The 19327-nt window shown below is 41.6% G+C and overlaps 1 protein-coding gene across 1 annotated transcript in view; it reads left to right on the top strand.

Annotated features, from left to right (window-relative positions):
- tm9sf4 (transmembrane 9 superfamily protein member 4) overlaps positions 1-19327 on the top strand; it is a 52396-nt gene that overhangs the window by 12738 nt on the left and 20331 nt on the right. The window contains exons 2-6 of the mRNA XM_080204824.1: positions 3378-3491; positions 9929-10028; positions 10902-11070; positions 14741-14870; positions 16098-16221. Coding sequence (XP_080060950.1) covers positions 3378-3491; positions 9929-10028; positions 10902-11070; positions 14741-14870; positions 16098-16221 — 637 coding nt within the window. The remainder of the gene's footprint in view (positions 1-3377; positions 3492-9928; positions 10029-10901; positions 11071-14740; positions 14871-16097; positions 16222-19327) is intronic.

The following is a 19327-nucleotide window of genomic DNA, read 5'->3' as shown; positions in this document are numbered from 1 at the left end:
TTGTGCCACAAGAGCTCCTCGGTGAGGTATGTGAGTAGTTAAGCTGTCTGTTGCTCAAGTAAACTGGTACTGCAGCATTGCAACTTGGGTGTCCAACATTTTTGTTTTGATGAATGTTTAGTCACATACAAATGGGGTCTTCTGTGCCACCTCTGTTGCTACTTGAGAATGAAATTTCTTGCTAAATGCATCAGCACTAAACTAAACAGGCAACCATGGTGATACATTTTAAGGTGACTTGCATGCTATAGACAGAGCTAAGCAATCCCACAAGCACCAGATAAGATCAAAACTCTGTACTCTGGCTGCACGCAACCAGTTGCGAATGACAGTGTACAATTAAACAACTGATTGGAGCAAGAAGATCCAGCAACAACTCCATGCTCAATGATGAAGGAGCCAGCATGTCCGTGCAAAGGACAAGACTGAAGTTTTTGTAATCATCTTCAACTAGAAATGTCAGATGGATGATTTATCTTGGTGGCCTTCACCATAGATGCCTTCAGTCAATTAGATTAACTCCATGTGATATCAAGAAATAGCTGAAGACACTGGACACTACAAAGGCTATGGAGTCTGATAAGATCCCAGGTGTAGCACAGAAGAGTTGTGCTCTAGAGTTAGCTGTGCCCAGTCAAGCTGTTCCAGTATAGTCACAACATTGGAATCACCCGACAAGGTAGAAAATTGCTCAGTTATTTCCCATGCACAGAAAAACAGCGTAATTCTAACCTGGTCAGTTACCATCCCATCAGTCTACTCTCAATCATCAAAAAAGTGATGGAAGGTGCTGTCAATAACAATTTCTCAAAAATAACCTGTTCAGTTATGCCCAGCTTGGGTTCTGCCAGGACCACTTGGCTCCCGACGTCATTACAGCCTTGGTTCAATTGTGGATAAAAGAACTGAAATCCAGCGATTAGGTTGCTTGTCCTTGACCTCAAAGCAGTATTTGATGAGTATGGCATCAAGAAATTCCAAGACCATTAAAAGTCAATTGGAATCAAAGATCAAACTCTTCACTGGTTGGAGTGGTAGCTAGCGCAAAGTGGTTGTTGGAGGCCAACCAGCTTAGCCCCAGAACAATGCTGCAGGATCCATGGGTTTTAGGCCCAGCCATCTTCAGCTGCTTCATCAATGATCTTCGCTCCAGTACAGAAATGGGAATGTTTGCTGATGATTGTTCACTATCATTTGCATCTCTCTGCAGCAAGACTGGACAAGCTTGGGCAGATATGTCACTTAAATTATAGTTGTCACTTAAGTGCCAGACTCTCCAACAAGAGAGAATCTAACTATATTTCCCCAGTGTAGGGAGGAGGATGGAAGTTGATCTTTCTCTACACCCTAGCTTTGACTGTAACACTACACTCTGTGTCCTCTCCTGTCCTTTTCTATGAACAGTATGCTTTGTCTGTATAGTGCCCTAGAAACAATACTTTTCAATTATACATGTGATAATAAATCAAATTAAAGCTTGACTGTGGAAACAAATTTTGATGAGCATCTTGTCAACACCAAGAGGAAAGTAATGCAGGTGAACATGATAAAAGAGATGGATGGCCATCCTGAGGGAGAGAAAAGCAGTACTACTACAAGGTACACATTCCTGAAAGAGAAAAGGCAGTGAATTAAACACTAAAATAAGCAAAATACTGTGGATGCTGGACTCTGAAATGGAGAAAATGCTGGAAAAAGCAAATCTTGCTGCATTTGTAGATGAGAGAAAATGGAGTTGATGTTTCGAATCTCTGACTCTTCAGCAGAACTAGAAGAGAGATGTGTTGGCTAATATATTGCTGCTGGGAGAGATTGCAGCAAAAATGTAGTAAACTTACGAACGGAATAGATGATCCGGTGTGGGGAGGGAGGGTTTTTGTATTGAGACAGAAAATATACAGGATATTAAAACAGTGGTTCAGATGGAGGAGAAAGGTCACAGTCTAAAGATGTTGAACTCAATGCTGAGTTTGTAAGAGCTATAACGTGCCTAATCGGTTCGGTTACGAGTGGTGTGCCTCAGGGATCTGTTAGTTCGGTTACGAGTGGTGTGCCTCAGGGATCTGTTTTGGGGCCACTGCTGTTTGTAATTTTTATTAATGATCTGGATGAGGGTATAGTTGGGTGGATTAGTAAATTTGCTGATGACACCAAAGTCGGAGGTGTGGTAGATTGTGAGGAAGGGTGTCATAGTTTGCAGGAAGACTTAGACAGGTTGCAGAGCTGGCGGATGGAGTTTAATGCGGAGAAGTGTGAGGTAATTCACTTTGGTAGGAATAACAGATGTGTCGAGTATAGGGCTAACGGGAGGACTTTGAATAGTGTGGATGAGCAGAGGGATCTAGGTGTATGTGTACATAGATCCCTGAAAGTTGGGAGTCAAGTAGATAAGGTTGTTAAGAAGGCATACGGTGTCTTGGCGTTTATTGGCAGGGGGATTGAATTTAGGAGTCGCAGCGTCATGTTGCAATTGTACACAACTCTGGTGCGGCCGCACTTGGAGTACTGTGTGCAGTTCTGGCCCCCACATTACAGGAAGGATGTGGAGGCTTTGGAGCGGGTGCAGAGGAGGTTTACCAGGATGTTGCCTGGTATGGAGGGGAGGTCCTATGAGGAGAGGCTGAGGGATTTGGGGTTGTTTTCGCTGGAAAGAAGGCGGCTAAGAGGGGATCTTATTGAAACATATAAGATGATTAGAGGTTTAGATAGGGTGGATAGTAATAGCCTTTTTCCTCTGATGGAGAAATCTAGCACGAGGGGGCATGGCTTTAAATTAAGGGGTGGTAGTTATAGGACGGATGTCAGGGGTAGGTTCTTTACCCAGAGGGTGGTGAGGGATTGGAATGCCCTGCCTGCTGCAGTTGTAAATGCGCCTAGTTTGGGGGCGTTTAAGAGATCCGTGGATAGGTTTATGGACGAAAAGGGATTGGTTTAGGTTAGTGGGTCATTGTTTTGTAACTGGTTGGCGCAACATCGTGGGCCGAAGGGCCTGTTCTGCGCTGTTATGTTCTATGTTCTAATCGGAACATGAGATGCTGCTCCTCCAGCTTGCGTTGAGCTTCACTGGAGCTTTGCAGCAGGAAATAAAAGGTTTATTTGCATTTTATCCTGCAACAAAGATGGCTTGCTTATGGAGAATGGAGCTGTGTTGAGAAGTCTAGGACAAAAATACAATTATATAATAAGATATTGTGATATTCGCCTTATGTATCATTGCGTTTTTACTAAAAGTCAGAATTTTCTTCAGGTAACATTGAATAATCAAACACATTTTGATATTCTTAAAACAAATTTTTATTTTGTGATAATGTGTATTCTAATCTAGTCAGATCCATACACCAGTAAATCCTAACCAGTTTTAATCTTTTATTTTTCAGGCAATATTAACCTGGCTATTGACGTTTCTCTTTGTGTTGCATACTTCATATTCTTTTTACGTACCAGGTGTGGCACCAATTGACTTTCATCAGAATCATCCTGTAGAAATTAAGGTAAGCACGTGTGCTGTTTGTTACTCATTCTTGAAATCTGATGTCACCGGTAAGGTTGACAATTATTGCTCCACCCTAGTAGCTATTGGAGATGGGAAACTGCTAATCCACTGATCTAATAATTTACTCATCTAAATGGGAGAATGACAAGACCTCAATCCAAATGATTCATTTAGTACATCAAGCAAAGTTTAGATTTAAGTTAATTCTCTTCGATGCTGTTGTAACAGCACCAGATGTTCCAAATTCAATGAGATCTCTGAATTAGCTAATAAGAAGCCATGGCACTAATTGGCCCAGTAAGAAGTCTCACAATACCAAGTTAAAGTCCAATATGTTTTGGAGCACTGCCCCTTCATCAGAGACAATATAGGCTCCAAAGAGCAAAACGTAGAATCGTTGTGGGTGGAGATAAAGAATAGTAAGGGGAGAAAGTCACTGGTGGGTATGGTCTATAGGCCCCCAAATAATAACTTTAAGGTGGGACGGGCTATAAACAAGCAAATAATTGCGTGCAAAAACGGAACGGCGATAATCATGGGGGATTTTAACCTGCATATTGATTGGTTGACTCAAGTCGGACGCGGTGGGCTTGAGGAAGAGTTCTTGGAATGCTGTCGGGATAATTTCCTTGAACTGTATGTTACAGAACCTACGAGGGAGCAAGTTATCTTAGATCTGGTACTGTGTTACGAGGCAGGTAGAATTAGGGATCTTCTTGTGAGGGATCCTCTTGGGACGAGTGATCACAATATGATTGAATTTCTGATCCAGATGGAGGGTGAAAAAGTAGGGTCCCAAACCAGTGTCCTCTGCTTAAACAGACGGGAGTATGATAAGATGAGGGCAGAATTGGCTGATGTAGATTGGCAGCGCAGACTGGTTGGTAGGACAGCTGAGGAACAGTGGAGTATTTTTAAGGGGATCTTTTTCAGTACTCAGCAAAAATATATTCCAGTGATAAAGAAGGACTGTAAGAAAAGGGATAACCAGCCATGGACATCGAAAGAAATAAAGGAGAGTATTAAATTAAAAACCGTTGTGTACAGAGCGGCTAAAAATAGTGAGGAATTAGAAGATTGGGAAAGATTTAAAAAACAACAAAGAATGACCAAGAAAACGATAAAGAAAGGAAAGATAGAGTATGAAACTAGACTAGCTCTGAATATAAAGAATGATAGTAAAAGTTTTTCAGATATATAAAGAAGAGAGTGGCTAGAGTGAATGTTGGACCCTTGGAGGATGAGGGGGGATTTAATGGTGGGAAACGAGGAAATGGCTAAGACTTTAAATAAGTTTTTTGTGTCGGTCTTCACGGCTGAGCATACAAATAGCTTACCAAATATGAAAGATAGAGGGTTGGTAGGAGATGAGGCCCTTAATACAATTACTGTTACTAGAGAGGTAGTGCTTGGTAGACTAACCAGACTGAAGGTAGACAAGTCCCCAGGACGGGATGGAATGCATCCCAGGGTTCCGAAAGAGATGGCAGAAGTAATAGTAGATGCGTTAGTAGTTAGCTATCAAAATTCACTGGACTCTGGGGAAGTGCCAGCGGATTGGAAAACAGCTACTGTTACGCCGCTGTTTTAAAAAAGTTAGCAGACAAAAGGCGGATAACTACAGGCTGGTTAGCTTAACTTCCGTAGTTGGGAAAATGCTAGAATCCATCATTGAAGAAGAAATAGCAGGACACCTAAAAAGAACGGTTCGATCAAGCAGACGCAGCATGGATTCATGAAGGGGAAGTCATGTTTGACAAATTTACTGGATTTTTATGAAGATGTGACTAGTACAGAGGGGAACCAGTGGATGTGGTGTTTTTAGATTTCCAGAAGGCGTTCGAGAAGGTGCCTCATGAAAAGTTGCTGCAGAAGGTTAGAGTTCACGGAGTTGGGGGTAAAGTGTTAGCATGGATTGAGGATTGGCTATCTAACAGGAAGCAGAGAGTTGGAATAAATGGGTGCTTTTCTGGTTGGCAGTTGGTGACCAGTGGCGTGCTGCAGGGATCGGTGCTGGGGCCTCAACTGTTTACCAAATACATAGACGATCTGGAGGAGGGGGCTGAGTGTAGGGTAACAAAATTTGCTGATGACACCAAGATGAGTGAAAAAGCGAATTGCGTGGAGGGCGCGGAAAGTCTGCAGAGAGATCTGGATAGGCTGAGTGAGTGGGTGACGACCTGGCAGATGGAGTATAACATTAGCAAATGTGAGGTTATCCACTTTGGAAGAAATAATAGTAGGAGGGAATATTATTTAAAGAGTGAAAAGTTGCAGCATGCTACTGTGCAGAGGGACCTGGAGGTCCTTGTGCACGAATCCAAAGATAAGCGGGTTAGGTTGATTGGCCATGCTAAAATTGTCCCTTAGTGTCCTGGGATGCGTAGGTTAGAGGGTAAAATATGTAGGGATATGGAGGTAGGGCCTCGGTGGGATTGTGATTGGTACAGACTTGATGGGCCGAAGGGCCTCTTTCTGCACTGTAGGGTTCTATGGCTCTACGAATTGCAAAAACTCAGTCTGCAGGTGCAGCAGGTGATCAAGAAGGCGAATGGAATGTTGGCCTTTATCGCAAGGGGGATAGAATATAAAAGCAGGGAGGTCTTGCTGCAACTGTACAAGGTACAGGTGAGGCCACAACTGGAGTACTGTGTGCAGTTTTGGTCCCCTTATTTGCGAAAGGATACATTGGCCTTGGAGGGAGTACAGAGAAGGTTCACCGGGCTGATACCGGAGATGAGGGGGTTAGCTTATGAGGAGAGATTAAATAGACTGGGCCTGTACTCGTTGGAGTTCAGAAGGCTGAGGGGGGATCTTATAGAGACTTACAAGATAATGAAGGGGCTAGATAGGGTAGAGATAGAGAGATTCTTTCCACCTAGAAAGGAAACCAGAACTAGAGGGCACAGCCTCAAAATAAGGTGGTGGGGGGTTGAGGGGGGGGGGGGGGCGGGGTGGCGGGGGAGGTGGTGGTGGTGGTGGTGGTGGGGGTTGGGGGACAGTTTAGAACAGAGTTGAGGAGGAATTTCTTCTCTGAATGTGGTGAATCTCTGGAATTCTCTGCCTACTGAAGTGGTGAAGGCTACCTTGTTGAATATGTTTAAGTCACGGGTAGATGGATTTCTGATAGATAAGGGAATTAAGGGTTATGGGGAGCAGGTGGGAAAGTGGAACTGATCCACTTCAGATCAGCCATGATCTTATTGAATGGCAGGGCAGGCTCGAAGGGCTAGATGGCCTACTCCTCCTATTTCTTATGTTCTAGGTGAGTGGAAGCTGTGTTCACAAACAGGGCATGTATAGACACAAACTCAATTTACAAGATTATGGTTGGAATGTGAGTCTTTACAGATAATCAAGTCTTAAAGGTACAGACACTGTGAGTGAAGAGAGGGTTAAGCACAGGCTAAAGAGATGTATATTGTCTCCAGCCAGGACAGTTGGTGAGATTTTGCAAGCTCAGGCACGTCGTGGTGGTTACAGATAGTGTGACATGAACCCAAGACTCCAGTTGAGGCCATCCTCGTGTGTGGAGCTTGGCTATCAGTTTCAGCTCAGCAATTCTACACTCATCTTCACAATGGATGTCTCGGCACTCTACACCAGCATCCCCCACAATGATGGCATTGTTACAACTGCCTCAGTACTCATTGCCAACAACTGCCAATCTGCAGATGCAATTTTACAACTCATCCGCTTCATCCTGGACCACAACGTCTTCACCTTCAACAACCAGTTCTTCATCCTGATACATGGAACAGCCATGGGGACCAAATTCACACCTCAATATGCCAACATTTTCATGCACAGGTTCGAACAAAACCTCTTCACCGCACAGGACCTTCAAACAACCTTCAATCACGAGTTACATCGATGATGTTTTCTTCCTTTGCGCTTATGGTGAACAATCACTGAAGCAAATGTATGATGACATCAACAAGTTCCATCCCACCGTCAGACTCACCATGGACTACTCTCTGGAACTGGTTGCATTTTTGGACACACGCACCTCCATCAAGGATGGTCACCTCAGCACTTCACTGTACGGCAAGCCCAAGGATAACCTCATGAAGCTCCATTTTTCCAGCTTTCACTCTAAACATGTTAAAGAAGCCTCCCCTACTGACAAGCCCTCTGTATACACAGGATCTGCTCAGATGAAGAGGATCACAACAGATACCTCCGGATGCTGAAAGATGCCTTCATAAGAACAGGGTATGGTCCTCAACTTATCGATCGACACTTTCGGCGCACCACAGCGAAAAACTGCATTGACTCCTCGGAGGACAAACATGGGACACAGTGGACAGAGTATCCTTCGTACACAGTGGAGTACTTCCTTGGAGTGGAGAAGCTACAACATCATCTCCGGAGCCTTCAGCATGTCATCGATTAAAGACAAACATCTTGCCAAGGCCATCTCCACACGCTCATTTCTTGCCTTCAAACAGCCGCACAACCTCAAACAGACTATTGTCTGCAGCAAACTACCCAGCCTTCAGGAGAACAGTGACCACGGCACCACACAACCCTGCCACAGCAACCTCTGCAAGATGTGCTGGATCATCGACAAGGATGCCGTGATACCTAAGAACACCATCCACCAGGTACACATATTCTAGAAGTTCAGCTAACGTTATCTACCTGATACACTGCAGGAAAGGATGTCCCGAGACGTGGTACATTGGGGACATCATGCAGACGCCATGACAACGGATGAATGAACACTGCTCGACAATCACCAGGCAGGAGTGTTCTCTTCCTGTTGGGGAACACTTCAGCAGTCACGGACATTCAGCCTCTGATCTTTGGGTAAGCGTTCTCCAAGGTGGCTTTCACGACACGTGACAATGCAGAATCACTGAGCAGAAACTGATAGCCAAGTTCCACACATGAGGATGGCCTTAACTGGGACCTTGTCATACTACCTGTAACCCTCATGATTTGCCTGGGCTTGAAAAATCTCACTAACTGCCCTGGCTGGAGACAACACCCATTTTTTTAACCTGTTCTCAACCCTCTCTCCACTCACATTGTCTATACCTTTAAGATTTGATTACCTGTGTAAAGACTCGCATTCCGACCATTATCTTGTAAATTGAGCTTGTGTCTGTATATAATCCCTGTCTGTGAACACAGCTCCCACTCCTGAAGGGGCCGTGCTCTGAAAGCTTGTGGCTTGTGCTACCAAATAAACCTGTTGGACTTTAACCTGGTGTTGGAAGACTTCTTATTGTGTTTATATCAGTCCAACGCTGGCATCTCCACATCATGACTAATTGGCCTATGCAGCTTTTACACATAAGAAAACTCAAAAAATGTCAAACAGATGAACCTCATCATTCTGTTGCTGGTGAAATAGCCTCACCATGCAATTTTTTTTTGTAAAAGTATGATATGTAGAATGTTTCCAACTTGCATATATCAAGCAATGTCAAATTTCATACCAATAGTTGAATCCAAAAACTGATGTGACATTGAGATTTATAAATACAGAGTAACATTTTCAATTCAGTGCGCAGTATTCATTGCTCATGAATGTGGCCTTCTGTGCAATGGGGAGATCAAGGCTAATTGCCTTGTGTTATTGCATAATGAAACTCAATAAAATCTTGAGGAAAAACAATTCATTTTTCGATTGGGCATCTTGTAGCCTTTGAGACTGAACACTGAATCCAGCAATTTCAAATCATAACCACTACTCCCTCCCCAGAGGTAGGGGAGTCTAAAACTAGAGGGCGTAGGTTTAAGGTGTGAGGGGAGAGATACAAGTGTCCAGAAGGGCAATTTTTTCACACAGAGGGTGGTGAGGGGAACAAGCTGCCAGAGGTAGTAGTAGAGGTGGATACAATTTTGTCTTTTAAAAAGCATTTAGATAGTTACATGGGTACAATTGGTTCGAGGGATATGGGCCAAATGCGGGCAATTGAGATTAACTTAGGGATTTAAAAAAAAAAGCGACATGGACAAGTTGGGTCGAAGGACCTGTTTCCTTGCTGTAAACCTTTATGAATCTATGACTCCCGTTTTCCAGACAGCAGCCGGTTATTGGTAATGAATCTGTTGCCATTTGTATTGTTATATTTCAGTCCTCTGAAGCCTTGCATCATCAACCCTTTGTCATTCCATCATTCTTGCCTCCAGATCTTCTTTTCTGTTCATGACTTATTTATCCCCTTTCCCTTTGCTTGTTTAAAACATGTTGCATCTTTAATTTCTGTCTCCTCAGATGCTACCTAACCTGAATATTTCCAACATTTTCCCTTTTTATCTCATTAACACTGTTTTGTTAACTGAACCTAAAGTATAAGGATCAACTTGGTAGAAGTCATCTAATCTATATACGTTCTATCTAGTGAAGCACAGAATGTGATTATTTTATCAAAATAAATGCATTTGTATAAAATGACAATTTAAAAAACCTTCATGTTTCAGGCTGTGAAATTGACCAGCTCACGGACTCAGCTCCCATATGAATATTATTCCCTCCCTTTTTGTCGCCCAGAAAAAATTGAATACAAGGCAGAAAATCTTGGTGAGTTTATTACAAATTTTAAAATATTTTGTGCTATAAACAGCAATCGAAGTATGTTACTTCACCTTGGCAGTACCTTCCATCAGTGGCCCAAGGTCAGGGGTTAAGGTAACTGTCAATGTATTAAATATAGAGGCAAAATTAAGAAAATAATTGCAGAGATTTGCAAGTCTTATCATAATTTTGCAGTACATATTTTAATTTCAGTTCAATTTCAGGTGGACAATAAATTCCGGCTTGAAATTGCAGCTGGTTCATGAATAAGACGCTTTTAGTTTGGTTATGAGGGGATGCTATTGAACTGTGGAAGATGTAGTTTGTTAATGTATCAGGTTGAACTTCTCTAAATAAGTTATGACTCTGAAATTGAGGCAATATCTAGTATGCCTGACTTTGTTGTGCTGTTCCTAATCCGAGGGCACCTTTCATTGACCTCTGCAAATACCAGAGAAAAATTGTATTGGCATTTTTAATGTTAGTTACATGGTTGCTTGTTGGTTATCGATTGTAATGCCAGTTCAACTGTAAGCAAAACTTGCATTTCTTCATGATTTGTATCATTAGTGCACTTATTGCTGATTGCTTAGTCAGCACGACCATGTCATGGATTTTGAATCTGATAGGTTTCAGCTCTTAAATGCCCTATGTTGCAACTCAGGAAATTTAATTACCAGTTCACTGTTCATACTTCAAATATAGGACTAGAACTAAATTTGTGTTACCATAGCAGTGCTGGAAGGGTCCGTTACAACTGTTTTGTTTTGATTCCTGTAAATATGCCTCCAATAATCTTATGCAACCAAAAATAATGGTGTAGATGGGTGGAATGCAAAATAAGGGAATAACTTTTGCATTTGTTCTTGTATTTTACAGGTGAGGTGTTGAGAGGTGATCGGATTGTGAATACACCATACAACTTGCATATGAATGTTGAAAAAAAATGTGAAGTGCTCTGTGACAAGCCAAACAAACCTGTCAGGTTTAAAGTAGCAGAAAGTAAACTGATTGTAGAAAGGATTCGAGAAGAATATTATGTTCATTTGTAAGTGTAACTTTATTGCTGTTTATAACACAGTTGAATAGCTTGCTTGAAACTTCTTTAATATCATACTTCTTCCATAAAGGAACCTTGGCTTGAGTTTATCATAGACTCTGTTGGTAGACTATTACTTTACCATGTGACACCACAGCTGAGTCTGTTCCTATAGGTCTTACCTGGGACACCACAGTTAAGCCTGTTCCTATAGGCCTTATCATGGGGCACCGCAGCTGAACTTGTTCCTATAGGCCTATGCATATAGATTCATGTTGCTGAATAGCACACAGGACCCTGAGGTTAATTTTCCTTCCCTAGCATGAATGTACAATACAATGATGGCATCTACAGTTAAGATTAACTAACTCAGCATAACCAGGATTTGAACTTGGAATCTTCAGCCCTGTATGACTACCGTACTCAACAACTAATTAATAACATTTTAGTTTTTTTGGGTTTCTCTGTCTAAGTACTGGACCAAGCATAAAGAGGTTGATGTTTACTTTGTATTACAGGACACATTTGCTGTAATCTTTAGTATCAAGAAGGTGAAAACTATTTATTTAATCTCTCCATAATGCGAAGTCTAGAGAAAACCATTGTGACATGCATAGTTTCCTGCTTGCTGTTAAAACAGGGTGGAATGAAAATGTCGTGCACTTGAGTTAAGGCCAATAAATGGGTGTGGACTGTTTATGTGATCTTGTTCTGCATTTTATACCGGCTGTTTTAATTGGGCAACTTCACAGGGTCGGCCTGAGCATTCAGATCATCTTAAAGGAGGAAATAGAGGAGAAATTGAGGGAGGGAATTCCAGAGCTTTAACACCTTGGCACAGATACCAGTGGTGAAGCAAGTAGCATCGAGGGTGCTGTAGAGGCCAGAATTAGAGGATCAGAGAGGGTTCTGGGGCTGGAGGAGACAACAGAGCTGAGGAGGAATGAGACCATGGACGAATTTGAAAGCAAGGGTGAGAATTTCTCAACTAAGATTCTGCTTAACTGGAAGTCAAGGTATGTTAGCAAGGGCAGGGGTGATGGTTGCACGGGACTTTTAGTGCAGTAGCAGAGTTTTAGTTGACTTCAAATTTAAATAAGGAGGGTAGAACATGTGAGGTCAATCAGGAGTTGGAGTTGCCAGTACTTAATTTATAGAGGGAATCCTCATTATCTCAGTTTTTGGCATGGTAAACCAGTGTGACCAGGAACATAAATAATTAATAATCGGTCAGTATCGGAGAGGGCAACAGGGAACTGGAGTCATTACTAACTCTGCCTTTCATTTGAAATGTCTTGTCAATGGACCAGGGAATAGAAACAGCAATTAAATGATTCAGTTCCTAGTTTTAGAAACTAGAAGCAGGAGTACGCCACTCAGCCGTTTGAGTCTGTTCCACCATTCATATTGATCATGGCTGATCATCAGATTCAACATTCTGATCCCCCACCTGCCTCCTATATCCCTTTAGCCCTTGGAGCTATATCGAATTTCTTTGTGAAATCAGATAACGTATTGGCCTCAACTACATTCTGAGATGGTGAATTCCATACATTCACCACTCTCCAGATGAAGAAATTTTGTCCTTACCTCAGTTCTAAAAGGTTTACCCTTTATCCTCAAACTATGACCCCTAGTTCTGGACTCCCCCACCATTGGGAATGTTCTTTCTGAATCTACCCTGTCTAACCCTGTTAGAATTTTATAAGTTTTCATGAGATCCCGTCTCACTCTTATAAACTCCTGTGAATATAATCCTAAACGACTTAGTCTCCCATAGCTTTTCTTTTTAATAAAAACACACAGATACAAACTAAAACAGATAGTTGGAGATATCCTGGTCAGTGTGACATTTTTTCAAATTGAAGATCTTTACCAATTCAGTTCATGCTGAAGATTTCCAATGCATTGTACTTTTCACATTGGCACTCTGTAATGAAGAATAATTGTTTTCCACTTTCCCACTTTACTACCACTAGGATAGTTCTGTGAAAAACTAAAATGAGAAACGTTGATGGCTGCAGCTAAATAATTTAAGTCTGAGAACAGTTACTAATTGTTGTATCTGCTGAATGGACAAATTTGTCTTAATGTGTCAACCATTATTCTTGGCTCTTGGCAATTCTTGATGAGGTGCTTACCCCACCTTTTGTAATTCATTTACAGGTGCTTCCTCTACAAAACCATGTACAATTCTGCTTTTAGATTCACTTTGTAAATGAAAAATAGGTGTATACTTTTATAGCACTATTTGTGCCATAAATAGTTCATGATGTCCCAAAGTGCTTCACAGCTAATGAAGTACTTTTGAAGAGTAATCACAGTTGTAAAAAGTAAAGTCAAGGTTTATTTATTGGTCACAAGTAGGCTCACATTAACACTGCAATGATGTTACTGTGAAAATCCCCTACTCGCCCCACTCAGGCGACTGTTCGAGTACAATGAGGGACAATTTAGCACGGCCAATCCACCTAACCTGCACATCTTTGGACTGTGAGAGGAAAGCGGAGCACCCAGAGGAAATCTCACAGACGTGGAGAATGTGCAAACCCCACACAGTGACCCACCAGGAATCGAACCCAGACGCTGTGATGTAGCAGTGCTAACCACTGTGCCACCATGCCACATAATGTAGAAAACAACACCAATGTGGGCACAGCAGGAGCCCATGAACAGTTTTGTGATATTAACCAGATAATCTTTTTTAGTCTTGTTGATTGAGAATAGATATTGATCAGGCCAGTCACTTCTTTGGCAGCAGAACTGTAATTGGCAATTACAAAGGTATATAGAATGAATAATTAATTATTGGGTGATTTGTATCTGGTTGTGGATCTTTTTCTTTAAGATTTATAAGATCTATGAAGATAAAAACAACTGGATTGAATACACCTTTTGTCTTTGATAAGTATGAACAAAATATCTCTGTAGCCTGCTAGTAAGTGCTTAATGTGGCCTCAGAGAGCTTGGAACAAGACATTGCCTTCTATTAGCGCTACCAGAAACCTGTTTACACCTGCTCAGTTCCTAAAAGTACTTAGTACCCATTGAAAAATAATCTGGACATGGGCATGAAGTTGGCAGGCTCACGGAGAGACATAGGAAAGCTGGTATGAAAAAGAGGGGAAAAACACATATTCTCTAGCTACTGCTGTACTAAGATTGCAGGTTAATGCATTGGCAAGACAGAGTGAAGAGCTTTATACACGACAGACCATGCATAGTCAAGGAGTATTTGAAGTTGAGGCTTCAAGCTCCCAGTAGGATCTGCGCTTGAAGGGAGCAAAATTTGGACAGACAATGGTACACTTGTCACAATCCAGCAGCAATTCACTGGAATGGGAGTAGGAATTGGGTCATAATTATGAAAACTTCAGGAAATTCAAGCCTTTGTCACTGGAACGGAGAAGATCAATGGGGCAAGGTTCTCAAAACTAGGAAATGCTTTGAACAGATCAAAGGGCTGCTGAGTCAGGCATTTTTGCAGACGTAATTAGAACATGGAATGCTGTGCCATATGGAGTTACTGAGGCTGTAATTTTGAGCAATATTTTGAATGTGATTTCATGATATCCCAAACTGCTTTATAGCCAGTGAAGTACTTTTGAACAGTAAATACTGTTGTAATGTGGAAATGTCTTTTTCTCTTCCATTTGTGAATGGTAACTGTCTGTTATAGAATTGCAGATAACCTGCCTGTTGCAACACGCTTAGAATTTTACCCAAACCATGAAGACAATGACAAAAAGAAAGAAAAGGAAGTACAATTTGAGCATGGCTACAGACTTGGATTTATTGACAACAACGAGGTAATACTAACCGTACAAACTTGCAGGGCAAGTAATTTAACTGCACTAATAACGTGAAATGTATGTACAGAAATTAAATTAGACATTCAGCTCATTAAGTAAACACAGAACTAAACTGTTATAATAATCTCTATGATTTGACCAGCAGTAAGATTTCTCAACATGGATAATTCCTGATAGGATCCAATATAAGAGAAAAAGTGCTATGTTTCTGATGCTGCCTACTAGTAAATTCTCTGGTTGATGTCCATTGAATGGCTTTTACCGATCGTTAAAAGCATGACAGATAAAATACTAAATAATTACTGATATGTTAGAAGATGTTTTGTTGTAGACGTGCTCCTATAATTGCCTTTTCAGAAAATTTTCCATTGTATTTAAGTATATTAAAAATAGCATTTAGAAACTTATAAGTATTTCACTTATGAATTTCCTAATAAATGTTGGTAACCGATGAAGAGAATTTTGTGGTGATTTAAATGTAGAAATTAATGATTTTACCATGGATGTTTAAATGCTAGTTTCATGTTTTGTTATCCAGCATTTAGCATAAATGTGTTATTTCTGTTAACATAGTAATGAGGAATTTTACACAATGTTTAAATGATTGCACAATAGCATCGCTCACTGTTTTCCACATCAGGTACTTACAAAGTAGAAATTAATTACTCATCGCAGTAAGAATATGTGTTACTCTCATTTAAATTTCTAATTTTTGTGATGGAAAATGTGAGCTTTCATGCTCACCAAGTTCCGTTTTTAGACTTAATTCAGAATAGAAACTGTCGTGTAGAAACTAAATTTTGTAATTCCAAGTCTATTCCCACACCTAGTGGTATACAAAGGCAGTCTTTCATCTGTCTCCATTGCTAGTAATTTCCGTGACAGGTTGATAGTCTGTCACTTATAGCTTGGTGAGTGCTACTCTACATCAAGCATGGCTGACCAGGAGTATTTCCTATTCTTACCACTAGTCATTGGCGTGGTGGGAGGATTTTCATGTGGAAACTCTCAACCTGTTTGGCCACATTATAAATGCTCTTTCATTGGCCAACAATCTCTGGGCTGGGGCTCAAATCCAGAGCTTCTGGTTGAGAGGTAGGGGTGCCATGCTACACCACAAGACCTAAATGTTATAATTACCAGAATAGTGAGCCTCTTTGCAGTTATCTCAAGCTTTCACTTCTCATGCATATATGGCCAAGTTAACACAGTCTTATTTTTCAGTTCTACCTCCACAACCATCTCTCCTTCATTATCTATTATCACAAGGAGGAAATAGAGAAAGACCAGGAACCTACATACAGAGTCGTGCGCTTTGAAGTTGTACCACAAAGTGTTAAATATGAAGGTAATAATATTATTTCTGGATATAATTTGAGCACAGCATGTAGTAATAGATAAACTGCTACAAAGATGGAGAAGTAAATGTAAAACATACAAGTGAACAACTTGCATTAATAGCAGTGCTCTGGTTTGTGCTTGTCACACTTAAGAATAGAACTGTGCCTTAAAAAGCCTTGAGAATGTTCTTTTGTAAACCTCTATATCAGAGCAGTAAAAAAATTGGCCCTATGTTGTATTTAAGTAGAATGCAGCAAGCAATAATGGAAAAAAAAGTTCATGTTTTTGGTTCCATGCTTATGTGGATTTGCTGTATTATTAATAGTTTGATTTTAAATGCTGCAGCTGATTTGGGTTAGCTGTTTTTTTTTGGATGTGATAAGGTGTAGATGATGATACAATTATTTTGAGATCTTAATTCACTGGTAATTTCTGGTAGAGCCAGCCTCTTGAACTGGTCAGCACATTTGTTCCAAAAGAGGAGGAAGAGAAAAAGCAACCTTCAACCTGCTTCTCTGCTGAAGATTTTCTTGACACTGCCTGTGTCAAATGCAGTCTCTATCTAGTGGTGGGCAGCCGTGCCTACTTCACCCATTGTAAATTTCCAAGAAGTATTGGGTTTGTCTGTCTATGACAGCGTTGTTGGAATAGCCAGTACTTTGTATTTTTAATATTTCTTTGAGACACTTACTGGCTTTGATGGGTATCTGGATATTAGGAAATGTCTTTCTCTACACACGCCTACTGGGGATTTGTTTGTTTCTCACCGTCACATTGGAATATGGCTATGCATTTTTAAGCAGTTTGCTCATCTCAGTTCAAGTTGCAAAAGTTCCAGTCAGCTGAAAGTTGAAAAAAATCATGTTTTTGAAAACAAAAGGGACAGAATATAGCCACATGTCCCTTGATGTCTGGGGAAAGAACATAATAGAACAGAAAACTTTGGAAGGGTTCAAGATCAGTCCAAGGTTGTAGTTGGAACAGTGATATAGATGTTTGTTTGATGTATTGCAGAAGAAAATTAATGAATTAAGACATTGAATTGAAAAAGATCTTGGGGTGGCATTTCCTGAATACCCCTAAATTAAATCGATACTTCAGTGCCATCGTTAGCAAGTATGGCATTATTGGGGGTGCTGTCCTTTGGATGAGAGGACATTCCAAACTCCAGCTGCTACTCAAGTGGATGTTAAAGATCCCATTGCATTATTTCAAAAATAGGAAATTTTGAGTCCTGGCCAATATCATAGAACACTACAGCACAAACAGGCCTTTCAGCCCACAAGTTGCGCCGACCATATCCATACCTACCAGGCCATAGAACTATCTGTAACTCCCAATCCCATTAAATCCCATGTACTCATCCAGAAGTCTTTTAAAAGACCGCTGCGAGTTCGCCTCTACCACCTCCAACGGCAGCCGATTCCACTCACTCTCCACCCTCTGAGTGAAAAACTTACCCCAACATCTCCTCTGTACATGCTCTCCAGCACCTTAAACCTGTGTCCTCTCGTAGCGACCATTTCAGCCCTGGGAAATAGCCTCCGAGAATCCACCCTATCTATTCCTCTCAGCATTTTATAAACCTCTATCAGGTCGCCTTTCAACCTTCGTCTCTCCAGGGAAGACACCTAGCTCCCTCAATCTATCTTCATAAGGCATGCCTCCCAATCCAGGCAACATCCTTGTAAATCTCCTCTGCACCCCCTCAATAGCTTCCACATCCTTCCTGTAGTGAGGCGACCAGAACTGTGCACAGTACTCCAAGTGAGGTCTGACAAGGGACTTATAAAGTTGCAGCACTACCTCCCGGCTCCTAAACTCAATCCCTCGATTAATGAAGGCCAGTACACCATACGCCTTCTTGACCACATCCTCCACTTGCGAGGCCGATTTAAGAGTTCTATGGACCTGGACCCCAAGGTCCTTCTGCTCCTCAACCCTGCTAAGATTCCTACCCTTGATATTGTACTCCTTCATCCCACTGGACCTGCCAAAATGGACCACTACACATTTATCCACGTTGAAGTCCATCTGCCACTTCTCCGCCCAGTTTTGCATCCTATCTATGTCACGCTACAACTTCTGACATCCCTCCAGACTATCTACAACACCACCAACCTTCGTGTCGTCGGCAAACTTACTAACCCATCCCTCCACTTCCTCATCCAGGTCATTTATGAAAATGACAAACAGTAAGGGTCCTAGAACAGATCCCTAGGGCACAGCACTGGTGACTGACCTCCATGCAGAAAAAGACCCATCCACAACCATTCTCTGCCTTCTACAGGCAAGCCAGTTCTGGATCCACAAGGCCAAAGCCCCTTGGATCCCATGCCCTCTCACCTTCTCAAGAAGTCTTGCATGGGGGACCTTATCAAACGCCTTGCTGAAGTCCATGTAAACCACATCCACCACTTTTCCTTCGTCTATGTGTTCAGTCACATTTTCAAAGAACTCAACTAGGCTCGTAAGGCACGACCTGCCCTTGACAAAGCCGTGCTGGCTATTTCTCATCATACTAAACTTCTCTAAATGCTCATAAATCCTGTCCCTCAGAATCCTGTCCAACTTACCAACCAGTGAGGTTAGATTCACCGGTCGGTAATTTCCCGGGCTATCCCTGTTCCCTTTCTTGAAAATAGGAGCTACATCCGCAATCCTCCGGAACCTCTCCCGTCTCCATCGATGATGCAAAGATCATCACCAGGGGCTCTGCAATCACTGCCCTCACCTCCCACAGCAACCTGGGGTACATCCCATCCGGTCCCGGCGACTTATCTATCATAGAATTTAAAAGTTCCAACACATCCTCTTTCTTAACGTCCACATACTCAATGTTTTCAGTCCGCCACAAACCTATAGTACAACATCCCAGATCACTTTCCACCATGAATACCAAGACAAAGTACTCATTAAGCACCTCTACCATTTCTTCCGGTTCCACACAGACTTTTCCCCCTTCACCTTTTATAGGTCCTATCCCTTCATTTCTCATCCTTTTACTCTTCACATATTTGTAGAACGCCTTGGGATTCTCCTTAATCTTACCCACCAAGGCCTTCTCATGACCCCTTCTGGCTCTCCTAATTTCCTTTTTCCCTTCTACAAGC

Source organism: Carcharhinus amblyrhynchos, chromosome 16 (genome assembly GCF_965287045.1).
Source record: "Carcharhinus amblyrhynchos chromosome 16, sCarAmb.v2.hapA, whole genome shotgun sequence".
Taxonomy (NCBI): domain Eukaryota; kingdom Metazoa; phylum Chordata; class Chondrichthyes; order Carcharhiniformes; family Carcharhinidae; genus Carcharhinus; species Carcharhinus amblyrhynchos.
Note: the sequence above shows the minus strand (reverse complement) of the source record. Positions and strands in the feature narration are given on the sequence as shown.